The sequence below is a fragment of the Acinonyx jubatus genome, chromosome B3 (genome assembly GCF_027475565.1).
Source record: "Acinonyx jubatus isolate Ajub_Pintada_27869175 chromosome B3, VMU_Ajub_asm_v1.0, whole genome shotgun sequence".
Taxonomy (NCBI): Eukaryota; Metazoa; Chordata; class Mammalia; order Carnivora; family Felidae; genus Acinonyx; species Acinonyx jubatus.
Window position 1 is genome coordinate 97,382,699 of NC_069386.1, and position 16,714 is coordinate 97,399,412.

Consider the following 16,714-nt stretch of genomic DNA (forward strand, 5'->3'; position numbering starts at 1 on the left):
GTTATTTTATATATTTATTTGCCATCTCTCCCACCAGAATGTATTTCTGTGAAGGTAGCGACCTCGTCTGTCCTATTCACTGTTGTTTTCTTGGTGACTAGCACAGTGTTTGGTACCTAGTATTTAACAAATATTTGAATGCATCACGCTTCCAGAATGTCATCTTGTTTGCTGAATTAGGGTGTTGGAATTGCATTTGAAGATGCTTTCATGATGAGCCCTTCTCTTCTCCATTGTATAAATGGCCTGACTAGCCAGAGAAACCAAAGATACTCCTCCACCATCATACCCGGTCGGTGTCGACAGGATGACCCTGGCTAGACACTTCCCTGAGTTTTTGGTAATCCTTGTCCTGGGACATTTTTGAAAAGGAAGACAGCAATTTATCTCTCGCTGAATTTTGAATGCCACTTTATACGTCTCTTTTTGAATCTGCACTTCTCCTTACTAAAGAGAAAATGAAGGGGACCTTGGCAAATTAGAGACTTACCTTCCAAAAGCTGACTCGTGCTTTTGCTCCACAGGGTAAGAAATTTGAGATTTTGCCAGATGGCTTGCCCTCTGCCAGGAAGCTCATCTACTACACAGGGTGCCCCATGCGCTCCCGACACCTCCTCCAGCTCCTGAGTAACAGCCACCGCCTCTACATGAATCTGCAGCCTGTCTTGCGCCACATCCGGAAGCTGGAGGAGAACGAAGGTATGGCAGAGTGTTGGGCGGGAGAAGCACACACGGTGCCTTGGCCACCTCTGGCCCCTTAGTCTGTAGCTGCCATCAGTTGGGGCTTTAGACCCCTGCAAAATGGGATTCGAGGGCTGAGCCTCTCCAGATTCAGGGCCGTGTTCGCCTCACATCTCACCACTGTCCCAGCACCTGTCCCAAATACCTGAGGTCATCCCTATCATTTAGCTATCCCCGAGTACAGTCTCTTTAACGTTTCCCCACACTTGCTTTGAAAATCCTTGCAAAAAGCCACCACATGAAGATGCAGGGCAAGATTTATCTGCGACTCCGAGCACCTTGGAATCTGGAATTTTTTCCAGTGCAATTACTCCTTAGATTAAAGTAACAATAAAGGTGGGAGACAGAAATGTCTCCAGTCTCTCTTATTGACTGCTGAGAGGACCCCAGGTCTGGGTCAGCAGGAATGACAAAGGAGAAAGAAGTTTTCTTCTTCTTTTTTTTTAATGTTTATTTATTTTGAGAGAGAGAGGGAGAACGGGGGAGAGGCAGAAAGTGAAGGAGAGAGAGAGAATCCCAAGCAGTTTCCACGCTGACAGCACAGAGCCCAACGCGGTTCTTGACCCCACAAACTGTGAGATCATGACCTGACCTGAAACATGAGTCCGACACTTAACCAACTGAGCCACCTAAGTGCCCTGAAAGAAGTTTCCATTTGAGGATTATATCAGCCAGTCCTGTGGGGGCTTTGCTGAGATACATTTGGGGCCCCTGAAAAGGAGAATGAGTCACGGTAAGGAAGAGGAAGGCAGGGATTGGGGCCTCTAAGAGCAGGCTTCAACTCTACTGGTTAGCCCTTCATCTTAAGTCATGGCACCCAGGGTTTTTCCATTTAACACACACGAACTTCTGATCCCCCAAAATGCTACTGTGCTCATTTGCCTATTTCTTTAAAAAAAATTTTTTTTCCTTAGTGTTTATTTACTTTTGACAGAGAGATAGAGTATGAGTGGGGAGATGGCAGAGAGAGAGAGAGAGACAGAATGAGAAGCAGGCTCCAGGCTCTGAGCCACCCAGGCGCCCCTGCCTATTTCAATGTCTTCCATTTGTTTTGTAGATTCCCATTGTGGTAGTTTTTATAATTCAATTGGATTAGATTTAGGATATCTGCATGAACATTTGGATGCAGATTCATATCCTTAGGTCCCTATCTGAAACAGATTTCGACCTCTCAGACCCCAGCTTTCTCACAGAAACACAAATACTTGTCCTCTTAAGAAAAAACCTGAAAGAAGCTTGCACATCTAATCAATTTCTCTCAAAACCTATCTCTCTAACTAAATGAGACCCAGTTTGGGGATGCCACTGCATCTTAAGTAGCCATTAGAACATGAATCATTTTGCACAGTCTGCCACCAAACTGCTTTCTTGTCTTTGGAGAGAACTGGTGTATAACCACCAGGTGTATGGGCTTCCTCTGCTGCCAGGCTGCCCCTTCTTCCCCACGATGACACATTGAGATAACAAGCACCTCTCTCCAATGCTGACATGATTATTAGGAGGACTCGAGATGGGACAGAAGTGCCAAGGGAACTTGTAAGAATAGGTGACTTATGTGCAGAGCCCATCATGTGCCAAATGGGTCACATTCCTAAATGGCCAGCTTATAGCGCCTTGAGAAGTTTCTTTATCTCATCAGCTTTGCCAGCATTTTAGCAGATTCTTGCTTAGATGACCGTAAGGGGAGCCCTTTAGAGCCTGAATGAATTCCAGAAGCCCTATAGGTTCTCAGGTAAAATGACAAAGAATTTTCAGTTCTTAGAGGGCAGGGTTTTGTCTGTTACCACGCCTAGTAGTATCAAGTGCATTTGGGGGCTTTCGCGATTAGGGCAATGAAGGAATGATAAAGGTGTGGATTGTATTTGTTATTTGGGTAAATGTAGATAGATTTGGGCGGATATCTTTTTTTTCTTCTAAAGAAAACATACTTCTTTTCTTCTACTTAGAGATCCCTCACAGTCTAAAGAGCACCCAAAATTAAGTTTCTCTGGGCCAGTTTTGGCCTGATGCCAGTTATTTCACTCACACTTAAAGTCTTCATCACTTTTACAATAAAGCCCTTTTCTTAGCAAAAAAACAGCACAGAAAGAGAGTGTATTTTTCTTAAATTTAATTTAGATCCATCTTGTCTGAGATACTCTTTTCGCATCTTATGGTAGAAGATGATCACAAGAATTATTCCATAGCATTTAGAAGGGGGAGAATGCCTTTGTCATTAAAAAAGTTTAAAAACAAAAGTTTTTTTTTTAACCCAACTTTATTCAACAGTGGGAGCTTATTCTTAGGCCATATTCCAAGAGGTCACACTGCATTCTGTTCCAAAATAATATATGAAAAGCTCTGTGGTCTCTGGGCTTTTACAACAGAGGGAATCCAAAGAATACCAACACATTGGTAATCTGTGCTGTTGACTCCGGTGATTACTAGGGAGTTAAGAGGTTGCATTTCCCAGGTCTCAGAATAAACTTCATAATCACATCAGCATTTCCTTCATCACACTTTTTATTTGTACCAGGTCTAAGTGATACAGCTCTGGGAAGGGAACACTGGCCAGCCACGTAGAACAGTAAGGCCGTGCTGACACGCTGACACGAAGCAGATTTACGCTAGGCTCCTGTGAGGTAGACCACAGTTAGGCGAGCGCTTGCCTTCTGTTACTAGAGTAACCGTAATAGACTCCCAACCTGCTGGGAAGGGTTGGGAGTAAAAGGGCTATTTGTAAAGAGGCAGAAAGCTTTTAAGTTATTAGAGCCACAATTCCCACTTGTCTTAGAACTCTGGCACCCTAAAGAACTTTTTAGAAAACTGTTTTTTCACTTTTCACCTTTCCAAGTGCCACGTGGCTAGTATTTTGAAACCACAGTAAATAGAAATTGTATGAGAATTTTGCAAACCCTTTTACCTCTCCGTCTTCATCTCAACCCCTGTTGTCTTCAGAAAACAGGAATGTTTATAACCCAGTCTAGCCCTAAAACATGGATTTTAGATGATGCACATCTGTCTCAGATGTATGTTTTGGGCTCTGGTGTCCTGCCCCAGTCTGCTTTCTGTGTGGCTGTGCATTCTCGCTGTTGTGATGCAGCCTGATTCCCTAGAATTGACATGAATGGCTGGAGCCCAAAAACGTACACATCGCCTTCTGCAAGCATTTTTGCATTTTGCATCCTGGAGAGCGCATCTTCTCTTTCTGCTAATGCTTCTTCCCTCCCTGAGGAAGCTGTGTAGATTATACTTCAGACACCAGGAGTGCAAGTGATTTCACTTACCCAAGAAACAAGACAATTAAATTCATCAGCAGGCCTCTGAGAACCCAATTAGTCTACAAGTTAGCAATTTCTGAAATAATATCAATTTAACATTCCTCAAATGCATTCTCCATCTTTAACATTGTCCTAATGTGTTATTTGTCATCAGTATTAAGAATACAAAGAATCTAAACTATTTCTCTGTTTTACAGTTCTGACCTGAGACACAAAAGTATTGTATACCTGCAACTCAGTTGTAACTTTGTGCCTTAGTGTGATCGTTGCTTTAGCATTTGATAAAAGGGACTTTCTAACATTGCGTCTTGGTGTTAAAGAATGGCACTGACATGTTAAATCGAAGAAGAGTTTTGTCAGTCAGAGGCCACATAGGTATAAATCATCAAACCAGCAGTGATGACTGTGTTTTCTAAGTAGATGGTAAAACCTCACTAGTTCACACCCCAAATGGAGAAAAGCAGTTTTCACTAATGAAAAACTAAATGTTAGAACTCTTTGAAGGAAATTTAGAGAAGAATAGTTTTATTTTAAATTATATTCAGCAGTCAGAACTGAGCTACTGAATGGGCCAAATTGAATAAATGAAATCATTGGCAATTAGTGTAATTATATTTATCAAACAGTCTTCCATAGCAGTGCTTCTGAAACTATTTGTGGGGAAGGACCAGATTTTTAACATTCCTCATCCACCGTGGACTGATACTTTTACAAAATACAAAATCACCTTAGTGGCTGTCACGGCACTGTCAGGTTGCTCTGAAAATCTCTAAGTATTTATTCTCACTTACTGAGCTTACATCGCTGTGGACCAATAACAACTTGCAGACAAGAGGTGGTCTGGCGACTCTACTTCAAATGGCACTTTTCCGAGTTTTGAAGCGTCAAAACCCTTTGAGTAGTCTCAGTACTCGCTCAAATCCGTTGTACTGGTTTTTTGCTCATCTTCCTAAGTTGACCCCCTCCCACCCACCCGGGTCAGAACCCTCACGGCGCCTAGATCCTGGGTGTGAACTTGCACGCCTTCTTAGCCTGATGTGCCCTGTAGGCTAACCAGGCGTGTCTCCCCCTCCCCTGCCCTCCCCCGCCCGCCGTCCTTCGGGAATGTGCTCCTCACCGCGCAGAGAAGAAGCAGTACCGGGAGTCCTACATCAGCGACAGCCTGGACCTGGACGTGGACCAGCTGGAGAAGCGGTCCCGGGCCAGCGGCAGCAGCGCGGGCAGCGCCAAGCACAAGCGCCTGTCCCGCCACTCCACCGCCAGCCACGGCAGCTCGCACACGTCGGGCATCGAGGCGGACACCAAGCCCCGAGACGCAGGGCCGGAGGACAGCTACTCTGGCAGCGCCATCCACCGCAAGCTGAAGACCTGCAGCTCCACGACCAGCCACGGCAGCTCCCACACCTCCGGGGTGGAGAGCAGCGGCAAGGACCGGCCGGAAGAGGACTCGCAGGACGACGGTAAGCCGCTCGCCGCGGCTTTCCAAGCTGGCAGCGCAGAGCCGCTGTCGCTCGCCCCCTTCTTCCTCTTGCCTCGTCTTGTTTCTGGTTTTTTTCCCCAAGCATCCCTTCTGGAGAACTGCTGTGTAGGGCACAGCCAGGGGGTAGTAATGGACAGGTGTCCTGCACCTTCCCCCGTGATTTGGGGGAGTTGCTCGTGTCGGTGAACAAAGCATCCCTCTGGTCACCATCCTTTGCCGCCACAGGGTTGGACGCCAGTGGAGGCTGAGTCCTGGCGGTTTAGCCGAAGTAGAGGAGAGGCCGGTGCCGCAGCACTCGCGTCTGCATTTCTGGTTCCCAGATTAAATAGGCATCGGTGAGGACAACAGCAGAGACGCAGTGATAGCGACAGAAATGTCTTAAACTTTGCAGAGGAAAAAAAACAAAACAAAACAAGACTTGAGCCCAGGCCATTGGTTATTTAGTATTTCTTCAATCCCTCCTATGCAGCCAGAACTCTGGGAATGTAAAAGAAAGCACCTGGATGCTTAACTCTGTTAAGGAGAGAAAAACCAGACTGTCTCAGCCAAACTTAACGTATGTGGGCATCTTTTTTATTATTTTTATGCCTCAAGTGCTATAGCATTCGGGTTTGGGGAAAGGGTAGTGACTTCATTAAGGAAAACGGCAGCCCATTTGCTTGCTTACCGTAGAATTCATGTGGATCTCTAGTGAAGTCAGCTGAATGCCCTGCGGGCAGGCAGGTCTGGAAATGGGGAGCTTCATGAACTACTCCTTGTGCAGGTGACAGCAGTCTGCTCTGGCTTAGGCATGTGGCCCATCAGTCTCAGTTGCCCTTTGTCATCTCAGCAAGGTGGTATAGCTCTTTCCTTCTTTCTCACAGAGGAAAGAATAACACAGTTCAGTCGTGGCATTAGAAGACATGTAGGTAACACAGCAACCCTGTGAAAAAGAGGGCAAATACATCTAGTTGAGAACTGTCCCAGAGTTTCCTATTGTAGATTCTCATTAGCAAATGTATTTTAAAATCTGAATAATTACAGAGCCTCCCGCAAAGTGTGGCTACGAATGCTGGCATCCATTTCCCTTCGTGTCACTAAACGTCTTTTTCTTCTTCTGTGTCAGAAATAGAGATGTTGGTTGATGACCCCAGGGACCTGGAACAGATGAATGAAGAGTCTCTGGAAGTCAGCCCAGACATGTGCATCTACATCACCGAGGACATGCTCATGTCACGGAAGCTGAATGGACACTCTGGTGAGCTCTTGTGGGAAGTTCTCCTGAGCTAGCGGATGGTCTTGGACTGAGGAGCAGGTGCCTCAGAAAACAGAAGGGTCAGGGTGGGACTCTCGATCAGAAACAGGGCTGGAATCAGAACCTTTCCAAGTCAGTGCCATAGACTGCAGGGTCAGGTACCTCGTGAGGAAGAAAGAGAACAGAAGGGGAGAAGCATCTAGGATGGGGAATTAGCATCCTCTCCCCTGGTGCTCAGCACAAAGTGGTAAAACACAGTTTTCTCTTTGTTGCTGTTGTTTTGTTTTGCTATTACAAATGATAATCAGAGAATCCTAGAATATATCTAGAAGGGACCTCGGAGACCTCCTTTTTACAGATGAGAAAACGCATAGATGATGGGGACGGACGCTTAGGTGGCTAGAAACAGAAGGCAGGTCTCCGAGTTTGGTTTGTATTGCTTTTCCCCAACTAGATCAGAGTGGGTATGGGAGTATGGAGGAAAAAGTGTCAAAAAATGTTGGCGTAAAAATGCATTCCTATTATATTCTGTATTTCATTAACTCTACTAGGACACTTGCATTCACTGTAAACCTATTATGGGATTATATAATACGATATGTAATAATCTATTTCTATCAGATAAAAGATATTACCCTTCAATATTACTGCAAAAAACCACAGTATGGGTTTTGTTTTCAATTTTTTTTAATGTTTATTTATTTTTGAGAGAGAGAGAGAAACAGAGCTCGAGAGGGGAAGGGCCAAAGAGAGAAGGAGACACAGAATCCAAAGCAGGCTCCAGGCTCCGAGCTGTCAGCACAGAGCCCGACACAGGCCTCGAACTCCCGAACCACGAGATCATGACCTGAGCCAAAGTCAGACGCTTAACCGACTGAGCCACCCAGGCGCCCCAGGTTTTGTTTTTAAACCTCAGTCACTCCTAACTGCTCTCACCACATTTTATGAATTGGTCTCCGTTCTGTCTAAAAAACATACCTTAGGAATGAAGTCGAAATGGCCCAGGTACTTACTGGTCAGCTGCTTTGAGCTTTGAGTGAAAGACCCTGTTTACAACTGGGGTGACCTGCCATTGCTGTGTCAAGACCCACGGTCTGTGATAAGTGAGCCTCACCCATGCAACAGGTGCTGGGAATGAGAGAGAAACAAGACCACAGTACACATGGTCCCCTCATCCTGGCATTGAATCTGTAAGAGCACAAGGCTCCTTTTATTGGAGAATTTCCTCTGCTCACCTAGCAGAAGCATGGCCTCCAGATGCTCTGCGGGGAATAGACCTGCCAGTGGTTACAGAGAACAGCTCTGCCTAAGCAAACACAGATTCGTCAGGCTGCTTGCTCTGGTCATGCTTCAGGCTTAGAGTTCTCAAACCAAACTTTACCCCCGTTTCTTTGCCCATTTACTTTCTTACATAGATGTCTTCCTTCACAAATACATTTTAACACATGTATTAAATATAAATTTACAATTTTATGCACATTATATGTACATGGATATCATGCTCTCACTCGATATGTGCATGTGTATTTTTGTGGAAAGAAAACTGTCCAAACCATATACACCAAAGTGTCCATGGGAGGAGGGGAGATGAGAGAAACAGACTTTGGCTTTTTATTTATATATTTCTAAGTTTAATTTTTATGATAAGATTTTGTAATTTTAAATAGAAATAAAATTTAAATAAATAGGGTGGCTGTTTAAAGAGGTTTTTATACAAAAAAAAAATGCTTTTTGAAATGTTATTTATTGAAAAAGAACCTGAATGGTTAACAATGAGCAGTTATATGCTGTCCATATAGTGAAATATCATACAGCCATTAACTAATGACACTTTTAAAGAATATTTAATAATATAAGAAAGATAGGTAAGAAAAACAGCACAAATTGTATAATCAGGATGATCTCAAATTACAAAGATGTATATATGTATATGAAAAAATACATAAAAATATTAGTAGCCTTTCTCTGGATGATGGGGTTGTGATGATCTTATTTTCTTCCTCGCATCATCCTTCTCTTCCAAATTCTCTACAATTTGAGCATTTACTTTTTTTTTAACATTTATTTATTTTTGAGAGAGAGAGAGAGAGAGAGAGACAGACAACGTGAGCAGGGGAGGGGCAGAGAGAGAGGGAGACACAATCCGAAGCAGGCTCCAGGCTTTGGGCTGTCAGCACAGAGCCCAATGCGGGGCTCGAACTCAAACCATGAGATCATGAACTGAGCTGAAATTGGATGCTTAACTGACTGAGCCACCCAGGTGCCCCTACAATTTGAGCATTTAAACATTATTTCTCAAGCATAGAGCTGAGATTGAATAGGGATGGAAGTTTGGTACAAGTCAAGTTAGTGTTCTCAGCACCAGACTTGCTGCTGACTTGTCTAATGCGGAGTTTGGGTTTGGGAGCACGTAATTTACAGACATGGTGGCCAAGGACACATATACCAGGAAGTCCAGAAGGACCCATGCCAAGTGCCAACCAAGGACACCAGTCCACATCATCCTCTGAGGATTTGTTAAAAGTTTAAAGCTTTTTAAAAGATAAAGATATTCTCAAGAAAGACCCCCTACTAAAGCAGTCTGTACCAACCCCCAAAACATAAGTACCCACCTGAAGGCTTTTAAACTGTCTACATGTAAACCAAGAATGTCCTCCTTCCATGTTTCAATTGAACAAAATATCAAACACTTAATATATACAAGGTATATATTCGTCACTGAATCATTAGACGTCATTTCTAAAGAGTTAAGGGATAAAACACAAAAGGCCATTTCTGAGGTTATCAGCAAGTAGCTAAATAAAAATCACATTGCACTCCAGGTTCCTTTTTTATAAGGTGAGAATGTGCTTTATCTGAGAAGCCATTTGGCCTTAAGAATCTGGGGTTTGACTGACCTGCTTCATCTATTTGCAAGAAAAATGTCAGTGATCTCCACTTCCATATCCAATTCTTGTTAGCAGTTTTATCTTACGAAACATTTTTTTCCTGGTGCTTCACTCAACATGCTAGAGCCACAGAGGGAAGTTTCAGCCCTGGATTTCTGTTTCCAAAATATTAGGAGGTGACTCCTGGGCACTAGGGTGATTTAGGGCCCTGTCACTCTCAGAGATCCAGAACTGAATGCTTAGGGTGGCCTCCCACTCGTGGCCTCTCCCCAGCAGGATTTGTTGTAGGAGGCAAGTGCCACAGGGCCCCTGTCAGCCCGAGGAGCTCTGAGCTGGGTGTGTCCCATGTGCAGGCCCTGTACCTCGCCCTTTCCATGCATTTACTCGTCAGTCGTCATTAAACTCTGTTGGATAGACACTGCTGTCAGGCCCACTTTATAAGATGAGACCGAAACATAGGGGGGCTAAGTCACTGGCCAGCATACACAGTTAATTACTTTTCTGGGCCTGCTTCCGGCTCAGATCCGTGTGACTATGGAGGTCAAGCCCCACACTACACTTTAACCGTCCATCTAAAGGGACCCAAACCTAGACGGCCGTGTCACAGTTTAGCTTTAGGAGGGAGACTGCTTTACATCTACGGTCTTTGTTTTTGTTACTAATTTCATCATAAATAGCTTAATTAGAAGTTGTAGTTCACCTTAGAAAAGGCAGACTCTAAACTCCTTCCTGTACGCTGACCCCACATTTATCACTCTCCCCCCTATTTACTGTGAGACAGGAGATGGGATGTGTCCTAGGCTGGTTGTCTACCACAGATGAGTCACAGTGAGATTTTTCAGGAACGGTTAATACTTGACCTTTCAGTCTTGGTGGTAGCATGTGTCAGATAGGTGGCAAAAAGTATGAATAAGGAAGTCTTCATTGTTGTTGTTTTTCTGTGTTTTACTTCAGGGTTGATTGTGAAAGAAATTGGTTCTTCCACCTCTAGCTCCTCAGAAACAGTTGTGAAGCTTCGTGGCCAGAGTACGGACTCTCTTCCACAGGTACAGAAGGAATTGAAATGTTTAAGTTGTGCACTGAAGTTACAGAAAATGTTAAATTGGAACTTAACGTTTATATTTATATAAATGAGCAAAAATTAAGAACCATAAGGCAGTGATTCTTCTTAGGTACATTCTAGCTTTATCCTCAGTTGATAACCATTGTGTTTGCTAGTTCCATTCATCTCTGAGTTGATTTTCATTTGGATAAATTATATACTTTGTTTCCCACTTTATAGAGGTGGGAAGTGTGTAACTTCAGACTTCAGGTTGTGTGTGTGAACCTCAACAACTGAGAGAATAATTTTCTTGTCAGGCGTGTTATGGCAGAAATGTTTCCACGCTGATTATTCCATTCAGATTTTCAAAGTATGCTGAGTGAGACTGTTTGATAACCTGTGATCACTTGCTAGACTATTAAAATATCAAAAGATACAATACTCTGAAATTCGTGGTTGTAGCGTCTGGATCTATTCCACAGCTGATATACTCACCTCTATTTCCTGTGTATTCTCTTTCTCTCTCCTTTATGACTCTCTTTCTTGGTCCATCTCTGTCTTTTTTGGGTTTTGTGTCTTTTTTGCTTTCTGTGTGTGCTTCTCTCTTCCCTGTTTTCTTTTTCATTTCTATGTGCACATGATGTTTTATGACATATTTTTTTGAATATTCCAGTGAATAATTTCTAAAGCAGTATGTGTAGCATGATGATTACAAATCCCAGGGTCCACTGCCCGGGTTTGCACCCGGTTCTGTCACCCGGTGTTAGATCTTCCTGTACGTAAGTGCTTGTGGTGCACAGCTGAGGATCAGATTCCACGCCTGCAAAACGGGAAGCGCGTTTGCGTGCCTGCTGTGTGGATTCGTGAGGATGACCTAATGAATTCTGTGTGGGAAAGCCCGTTGGCACCTGGGAAGCCGTGTGGGTCCAGGGGACCTTCTTCAGGGAGTGCTCGGATGTGATACCTCCAAATAAAATGGTTTTGGGTTCAGACCCTGTTCTCTCTTCCTGGTGCTTTTGCCTCTAGCAAAAAGTGATCTCTTATTCTAACGAGGTTGGCTTTTGTGGTGTTCAGCAGCGAAAGCTGAGAGGTACAGTGCCCTGTTTCCTTAAATAACCCATTAAGCATCTTTCGTTCATGTAATTATCTGAGCCATTTTTTAACCTATTTATGTTTTCAGCCAGTACCACTTCTGGGGATAATGAGTTCTGTAAGTCTGTTGCCCGCTGTGTGGAGTATTTGGCACAGCACCTCCTACAGTGTTTGGGAGCTGCCTCTTGTCTCCCAACCTTTCCGTACTTTGTATTATTTTTCTATCCAAGAACTCTACCTTTAAAAAAACCAAAAAAAAAAAACCCAAAAAAACCGTTCTTCAATTGTATTCCTTGAGTAATTGACTCATTTCCGCATTTCTTATGAAAATAATAATAAAGCTCAGCATGAAAGTATTACTGTATAGAATATGTTGATTGTCATATTCTAGTAGAAAGAAAAAAGAAAAGAAACTATATCTGTACGTATCTAGCCTCCTTTTAAGACATTTTCTTGACTTCTGAGATGCTAGAGACAGGCTTCTGTTGCATTTACTTCCTTTGCCTTGGATTATTCATCTGTAAAATGGGGAGAATAAAAGCACTGGGCTCATAGGGCAGATGGGAAGAGTAAACAAGTAAATACATAATATCGTGTTTAGGTGAGAGCCTTGCACATAATTAGAGCTCAGTAAATGTTAGCCACTCTGACTGTTGGTAGTGGTGCTGTTTTCCCCGCAGGACCTCAGACCGGAAATCACTTTCTAACATATAAGGATTCCATAACCTTTTATGATTTTGCAGTGTCGCTCTTTACAAGGGCAAAATAGCGCTAACCTGTCACTTTAGTCATCCTCTTGACGTGGTTTTAACCTTACTTTATTTTGCAGACCATATGTCGAAAACCAAAGACCTCCACCGATCGACACAGCTTGAGCCTTGATGACATCAGGCTTTACCAGAAAGACTTCCTGCGCATTGCAGGTCTATGTCAAGACACTGCTCAGAGCTACACTTTCGGGTGTGGCCACGAACTGGATGAGGAAGGCCTCTACTGCAACAGCTGCTTGGCTCAGCAGTGTGTCAACATCCAAGATGCTTTTCCAGTCAAAAGAACCAGCAAGTACTTTTCTCTGGATCTCACTCATGACGAAGTTCCAGAGTTCGTTGTATAAAGTACGTCTGCGTGTAGCTAGCCACACAGGCAGCCTGCTGTCTGCTGGAGGCCGGAGAAGCCACGGGTTCTCTCTTTAAGTATCGTGCCATATTTTCTTCACCCCACCACATAGCTCTTTCTTTATGATATTTGCAATGGAAATAAAAGCCTTGGGACAATTGCACTTTAAGTATTACACAGAGAGAAAAGAACTGCAGAGAAGGTACAGCAAGACAAGTGCCCGGAAGTTCGTGACCCTTTGGAAGGAAACGTGCTTTACTGGTTACCAAGCCTTCAGAATATTGAATTGTGGTGTGTTTGTCCCTCGTTTTGTTTTTCAGTTTGATCATACGACATCACATTTTTTATCATGTGAAAGATGTTATTAGATTGATTTGTTTGCTTGTAAATATGTGTGTGTGTGTGTGTGTGTGTGTGTGTGTGTGTGTGTGTGACTCCCTCATGCACGTGGTTTGAGGGAGGAGAGAAAGGAGAGTCTCTCCTTTTAAGGGAGAAACCATTGCCTGGTACATAGCCATTGCCGCCTCGCTGGGGCTGTCCCAAAGTGAACACTAATGAAGTGGTCAAAATCTTGTAGTTCTAGCAAGCCAAAGATATGTACATAACAGAAATGCAGCCCGGGGCCAAGAAGACATGAATGAAGCAATAACCAGAAGGCTATGTGTGCTGTGATGCCTTGTGACTCCTTCATGCCTGGTCAGTGCCCTGTCCTCCTCCTGCTCTTCGCGAAAGCTCTGGGACCCAGCTAGTTTCTCGTCCGAGTAACTCATCAGTTGTGTTCACATCTTCATGCGTTTTGTAGAGTTTGTAAAACCAGTTTCTGTTAAAACTATGGAAACGTCTTAGAAAATGTTTGTGCTTGGTGTTTTGTTTTGTTTTTTTTTAAATCAACAACAAATTGTAGTAATGCTTGTTTCTGCTTAAGCAAAACACCCTAACTATACATATATGTTATACATATATAAATACCTGAGATTGTATGTGTTTATATGTGTTTACAGCTTACTAACGCTTCATTTTGGCTTCCATGACTGTTTTGTGTACATAGTCATTCTTGTTTAATATGGAGGAGGTGTCACTGAATGAATGATACCTACAGACAATCAGTTAATATATGCAGAGTTAAGAATAACTGTTTTCCCATGTGTCTTTTGCCATGATTCTCAACCCTGGTTGCACACTAGAATTATTTGGGGAGCTTTAAAAACAATAACACTGTCTGGATCCCACTTCAGACCAATAAAATCAGTCTGTTGCAGTGAGGTCCAGGTGGAATTGCCTTTTCCTTTAAAGCTCTCCAGATGGAGCTAATATGCTACAGGGTTTAAAACCACTGCTCCAGAGGGTGTCTTTTTCTTAATTTTGAAGTTAAGGTACACAGAAAATGTCAGTGTTTGAGAAAGGACCAGTTTTAACAGTTACTGCCACTGCTATTAGGATATATAATGAAACCTCGTCAGGAGAGTGAATTGATCAACCTTTAGGTGTACAGAAACAATGTTGTTCACACTTCAGGAGAGAACTTTAGCACAATGTCTTTCTATGAGATGTTTGTAATGATTTCGTATTTAACGACATTTGTTTACCATATTTTGATACACCATTTTTTCTATCTGCCAGGTTTTCTTAAAAAAAAAACTATATATTATTTTCTAGAGAAAGTCATATTTTTATACAAAATTAAGTTTTCAGGTAACAAAGAAATCGATTTAGGGTACAGCAGAACATGCAGTGTTCCCCAGGGGCGGGAGTCAGTATTATGAACATAAGGGGAGTGTGGACAAGCCTCACCTGTGCTGTGCTCGGACGCCTGCGTGCGGATGGGGCAGGCCAGTGTGGACACTGCAATCCCAATCGAATCAGTTCAACCCGACACTTGGAAAAAGGAACAGAAGTTCTATAGAGTTTTGTAGTCATGCGATTATTTTGTTTTTATCAAAAGTTTTAAAAGAACCAAAGTTTTCAGATACCAGAATGTACAAGTGTCTCAGTCTTCTGTATGAAAGGGTAGAAGGATCATCTAATGACAGCTTCACTTATAAGTAAGTCGTTAAATAGTCCACCATTTCTTATAGATGCTTAAGGGACAAATCCTAGGAAGTTTAACTCTCAAGAGCCCAGATCATAATGTGGTGCATTTCCCTAGCTCTTAGCGTTTCTTGCAACATCGAGGCAAAAGCATATTTAATTCAGTATGTAGCGCTTTATTTTCTCTGTGCTTCAGCCAGAATCAGGTCTTCAGGGTTCTGCCAGCATTATTGGTGGTTTTGCACACCCTCTTTCTAATTGGGTTTATGCATAGTCTTGTGGGTTTTCAAAAATGAAACATGCTAAGGAACATTTTTGCTTTTTGATCCTCTATTTGTGGCAGAATTATATATATGTATATGAAAATCCATTTTGCTTATCTACGTTTTGTATTTGGAAATTGTTTTAAAAAATAAAAAAGGAAAAGAAACGTATGAAGCTGTTATTTATTCTGCATTTGTTAATATCATCGCTAGTCGGTATACCAGTTGGTATATACTGCCTCGATACAGCGACATTTGTATTTGCAACAATGAGCTTTATATCTACATAAACTGTAAATAATCCTTTCTGTGAAAGGATCATCATATCAGGAAGATACCAAAAGTGTGTAAAAGAAAACTGCATTATTTTGTAATGATTTCTTATAGGCATTTCATGGTAAGATTAGCAGTCAATAAAGTTACTTTTTATTTGTCTTTAAAGTGCCGGGTTTTTTTTTTTTTTTTTAAGAGTTCTCAATTAAGCAAGAAGCATTAAAGAGTGAATGTTTTCTTTATGTTCTTCTTTCTTATAATAGGCCATGTTGAGGAACATGTAAGGGTCTGCGGTGGTAGGATTCTGAGCCCGGAGCCCCCCGTGGCGAAGCTGGTGGGGACTGAGCTGCCCCTGCTCCTGCTCTGCGTGTGTGAGGAGTTCACATATTAACTCCTTCACCTCGTGTTTGCATACGGCGGGATCTGTTCTCATTCTCGACCTAGAGACGAAGGAACCGAAGCTCAGAGAGGCAGTGGCAGCCAGCCGCTGTGCAGGCCTGAGCTGTGGGGCTAAAGGCACTCGATAAGATACAATATTTTATTTTTTTAAATTAAAATGACTACTTTAACTTTTCCCTCAATCATCATTGGCGTGTTTTAATTTTAAAAAAGTAAGTGGTTACATTTAAAAGCATGCCTATCGCAAGGCTGGGTGTGAGAGCAAAGCAGCATCAGGGGGAGAGGCCGGAGCTGGCGGTCAGTAGACAGGCGTCGAAAGCACCGAAAAGCCTGGCTGTCCTTGTGAAAGAACGTCCATTATCTTCTCGTCACTCCAGTTTTCTTGGCTCTCGTGGGATTAATAATTCCAAGGACTATTTGGGGGATGAATAACGTAATAGTTATAACATGCCCCATGATCACTAAGGTGGGAGAAAGGAGGGTGGGTGTTTTCCGATCTTCTAACAAGCCTTTAACTTGTGTAGAATTGAGCCATGTGGCCATTCGGAAGCCTACAGTCCAAAACAAAAGCTTTCTGCTGAGGGGTAAACTCATGAATTTTGCAGCGTATCTGGTAAATTGTGAGTAAGTTGGAGTCAAGGAAAAGAACATTTCTGGTCACCTGCTCTGTATCTGCCATTACACACGTCAAGTCTAACCTTCACAGCCCTTCAAGTAGTCAACTCATGTTACAGCTGAGGAAATGGTTAAACTTCCCCAAGATCCTACAGTTCGTAAACAGAGAGCAGAGTTTTAAGCCCAAATCCATGTCCAAAAGCTTTGCTTTTTCTACTACACATACCACGTTATCCATTACACTCAGAGAAAGCTCAGAATCTGATAGGGAAGACAGACTTAC

General features: G+C 42.8%; 1 protein-coding gene across 6 annotated transcripts in view; it reads left to right on the forward strand.

Annotated features, from left to right (window-relative positions):
* FRMD6 (FERM domain containing 6) overlaps positions 1-15,986 on the forward strand; it is a 238,860-nt gene extending 222,874 nt beyond the window's left edge. For 5 of the 6 annotated variants that reach the window (XM_053224458.1, XM_027065705.2, XM_027065704.2 and 2 more), the window contains 5 exons: positions 525-699; positions 5,126-5,461; positions 6,587-6,718; positions 10,558-10,649; positions 12,567-15,585. In XM_053224458.1, coding sequence (XP_053080433.1) covers positions 525-699; positions 5,126-5,461; positions 6,587-6,718; positions 10,558-10,649; positions 12,567-12,851 — 1,020 coding nt within the window. In that variant the 3' untranslated portion in view covers positions 12,852-15,585. Of the gene's footprint in view, positions 1-524; positions 700-5,125; positions 5,462-6,586; positions 6,719-10,557; positions 10,650-12,566; positions 15,586-15,680 lie in introns of those variants that run through there. The other variant, XM_053224459.1, reaches the window with a different exon arrangement.
* Positions 15,987-16,714: the final 728 nt, after the last annotated feature.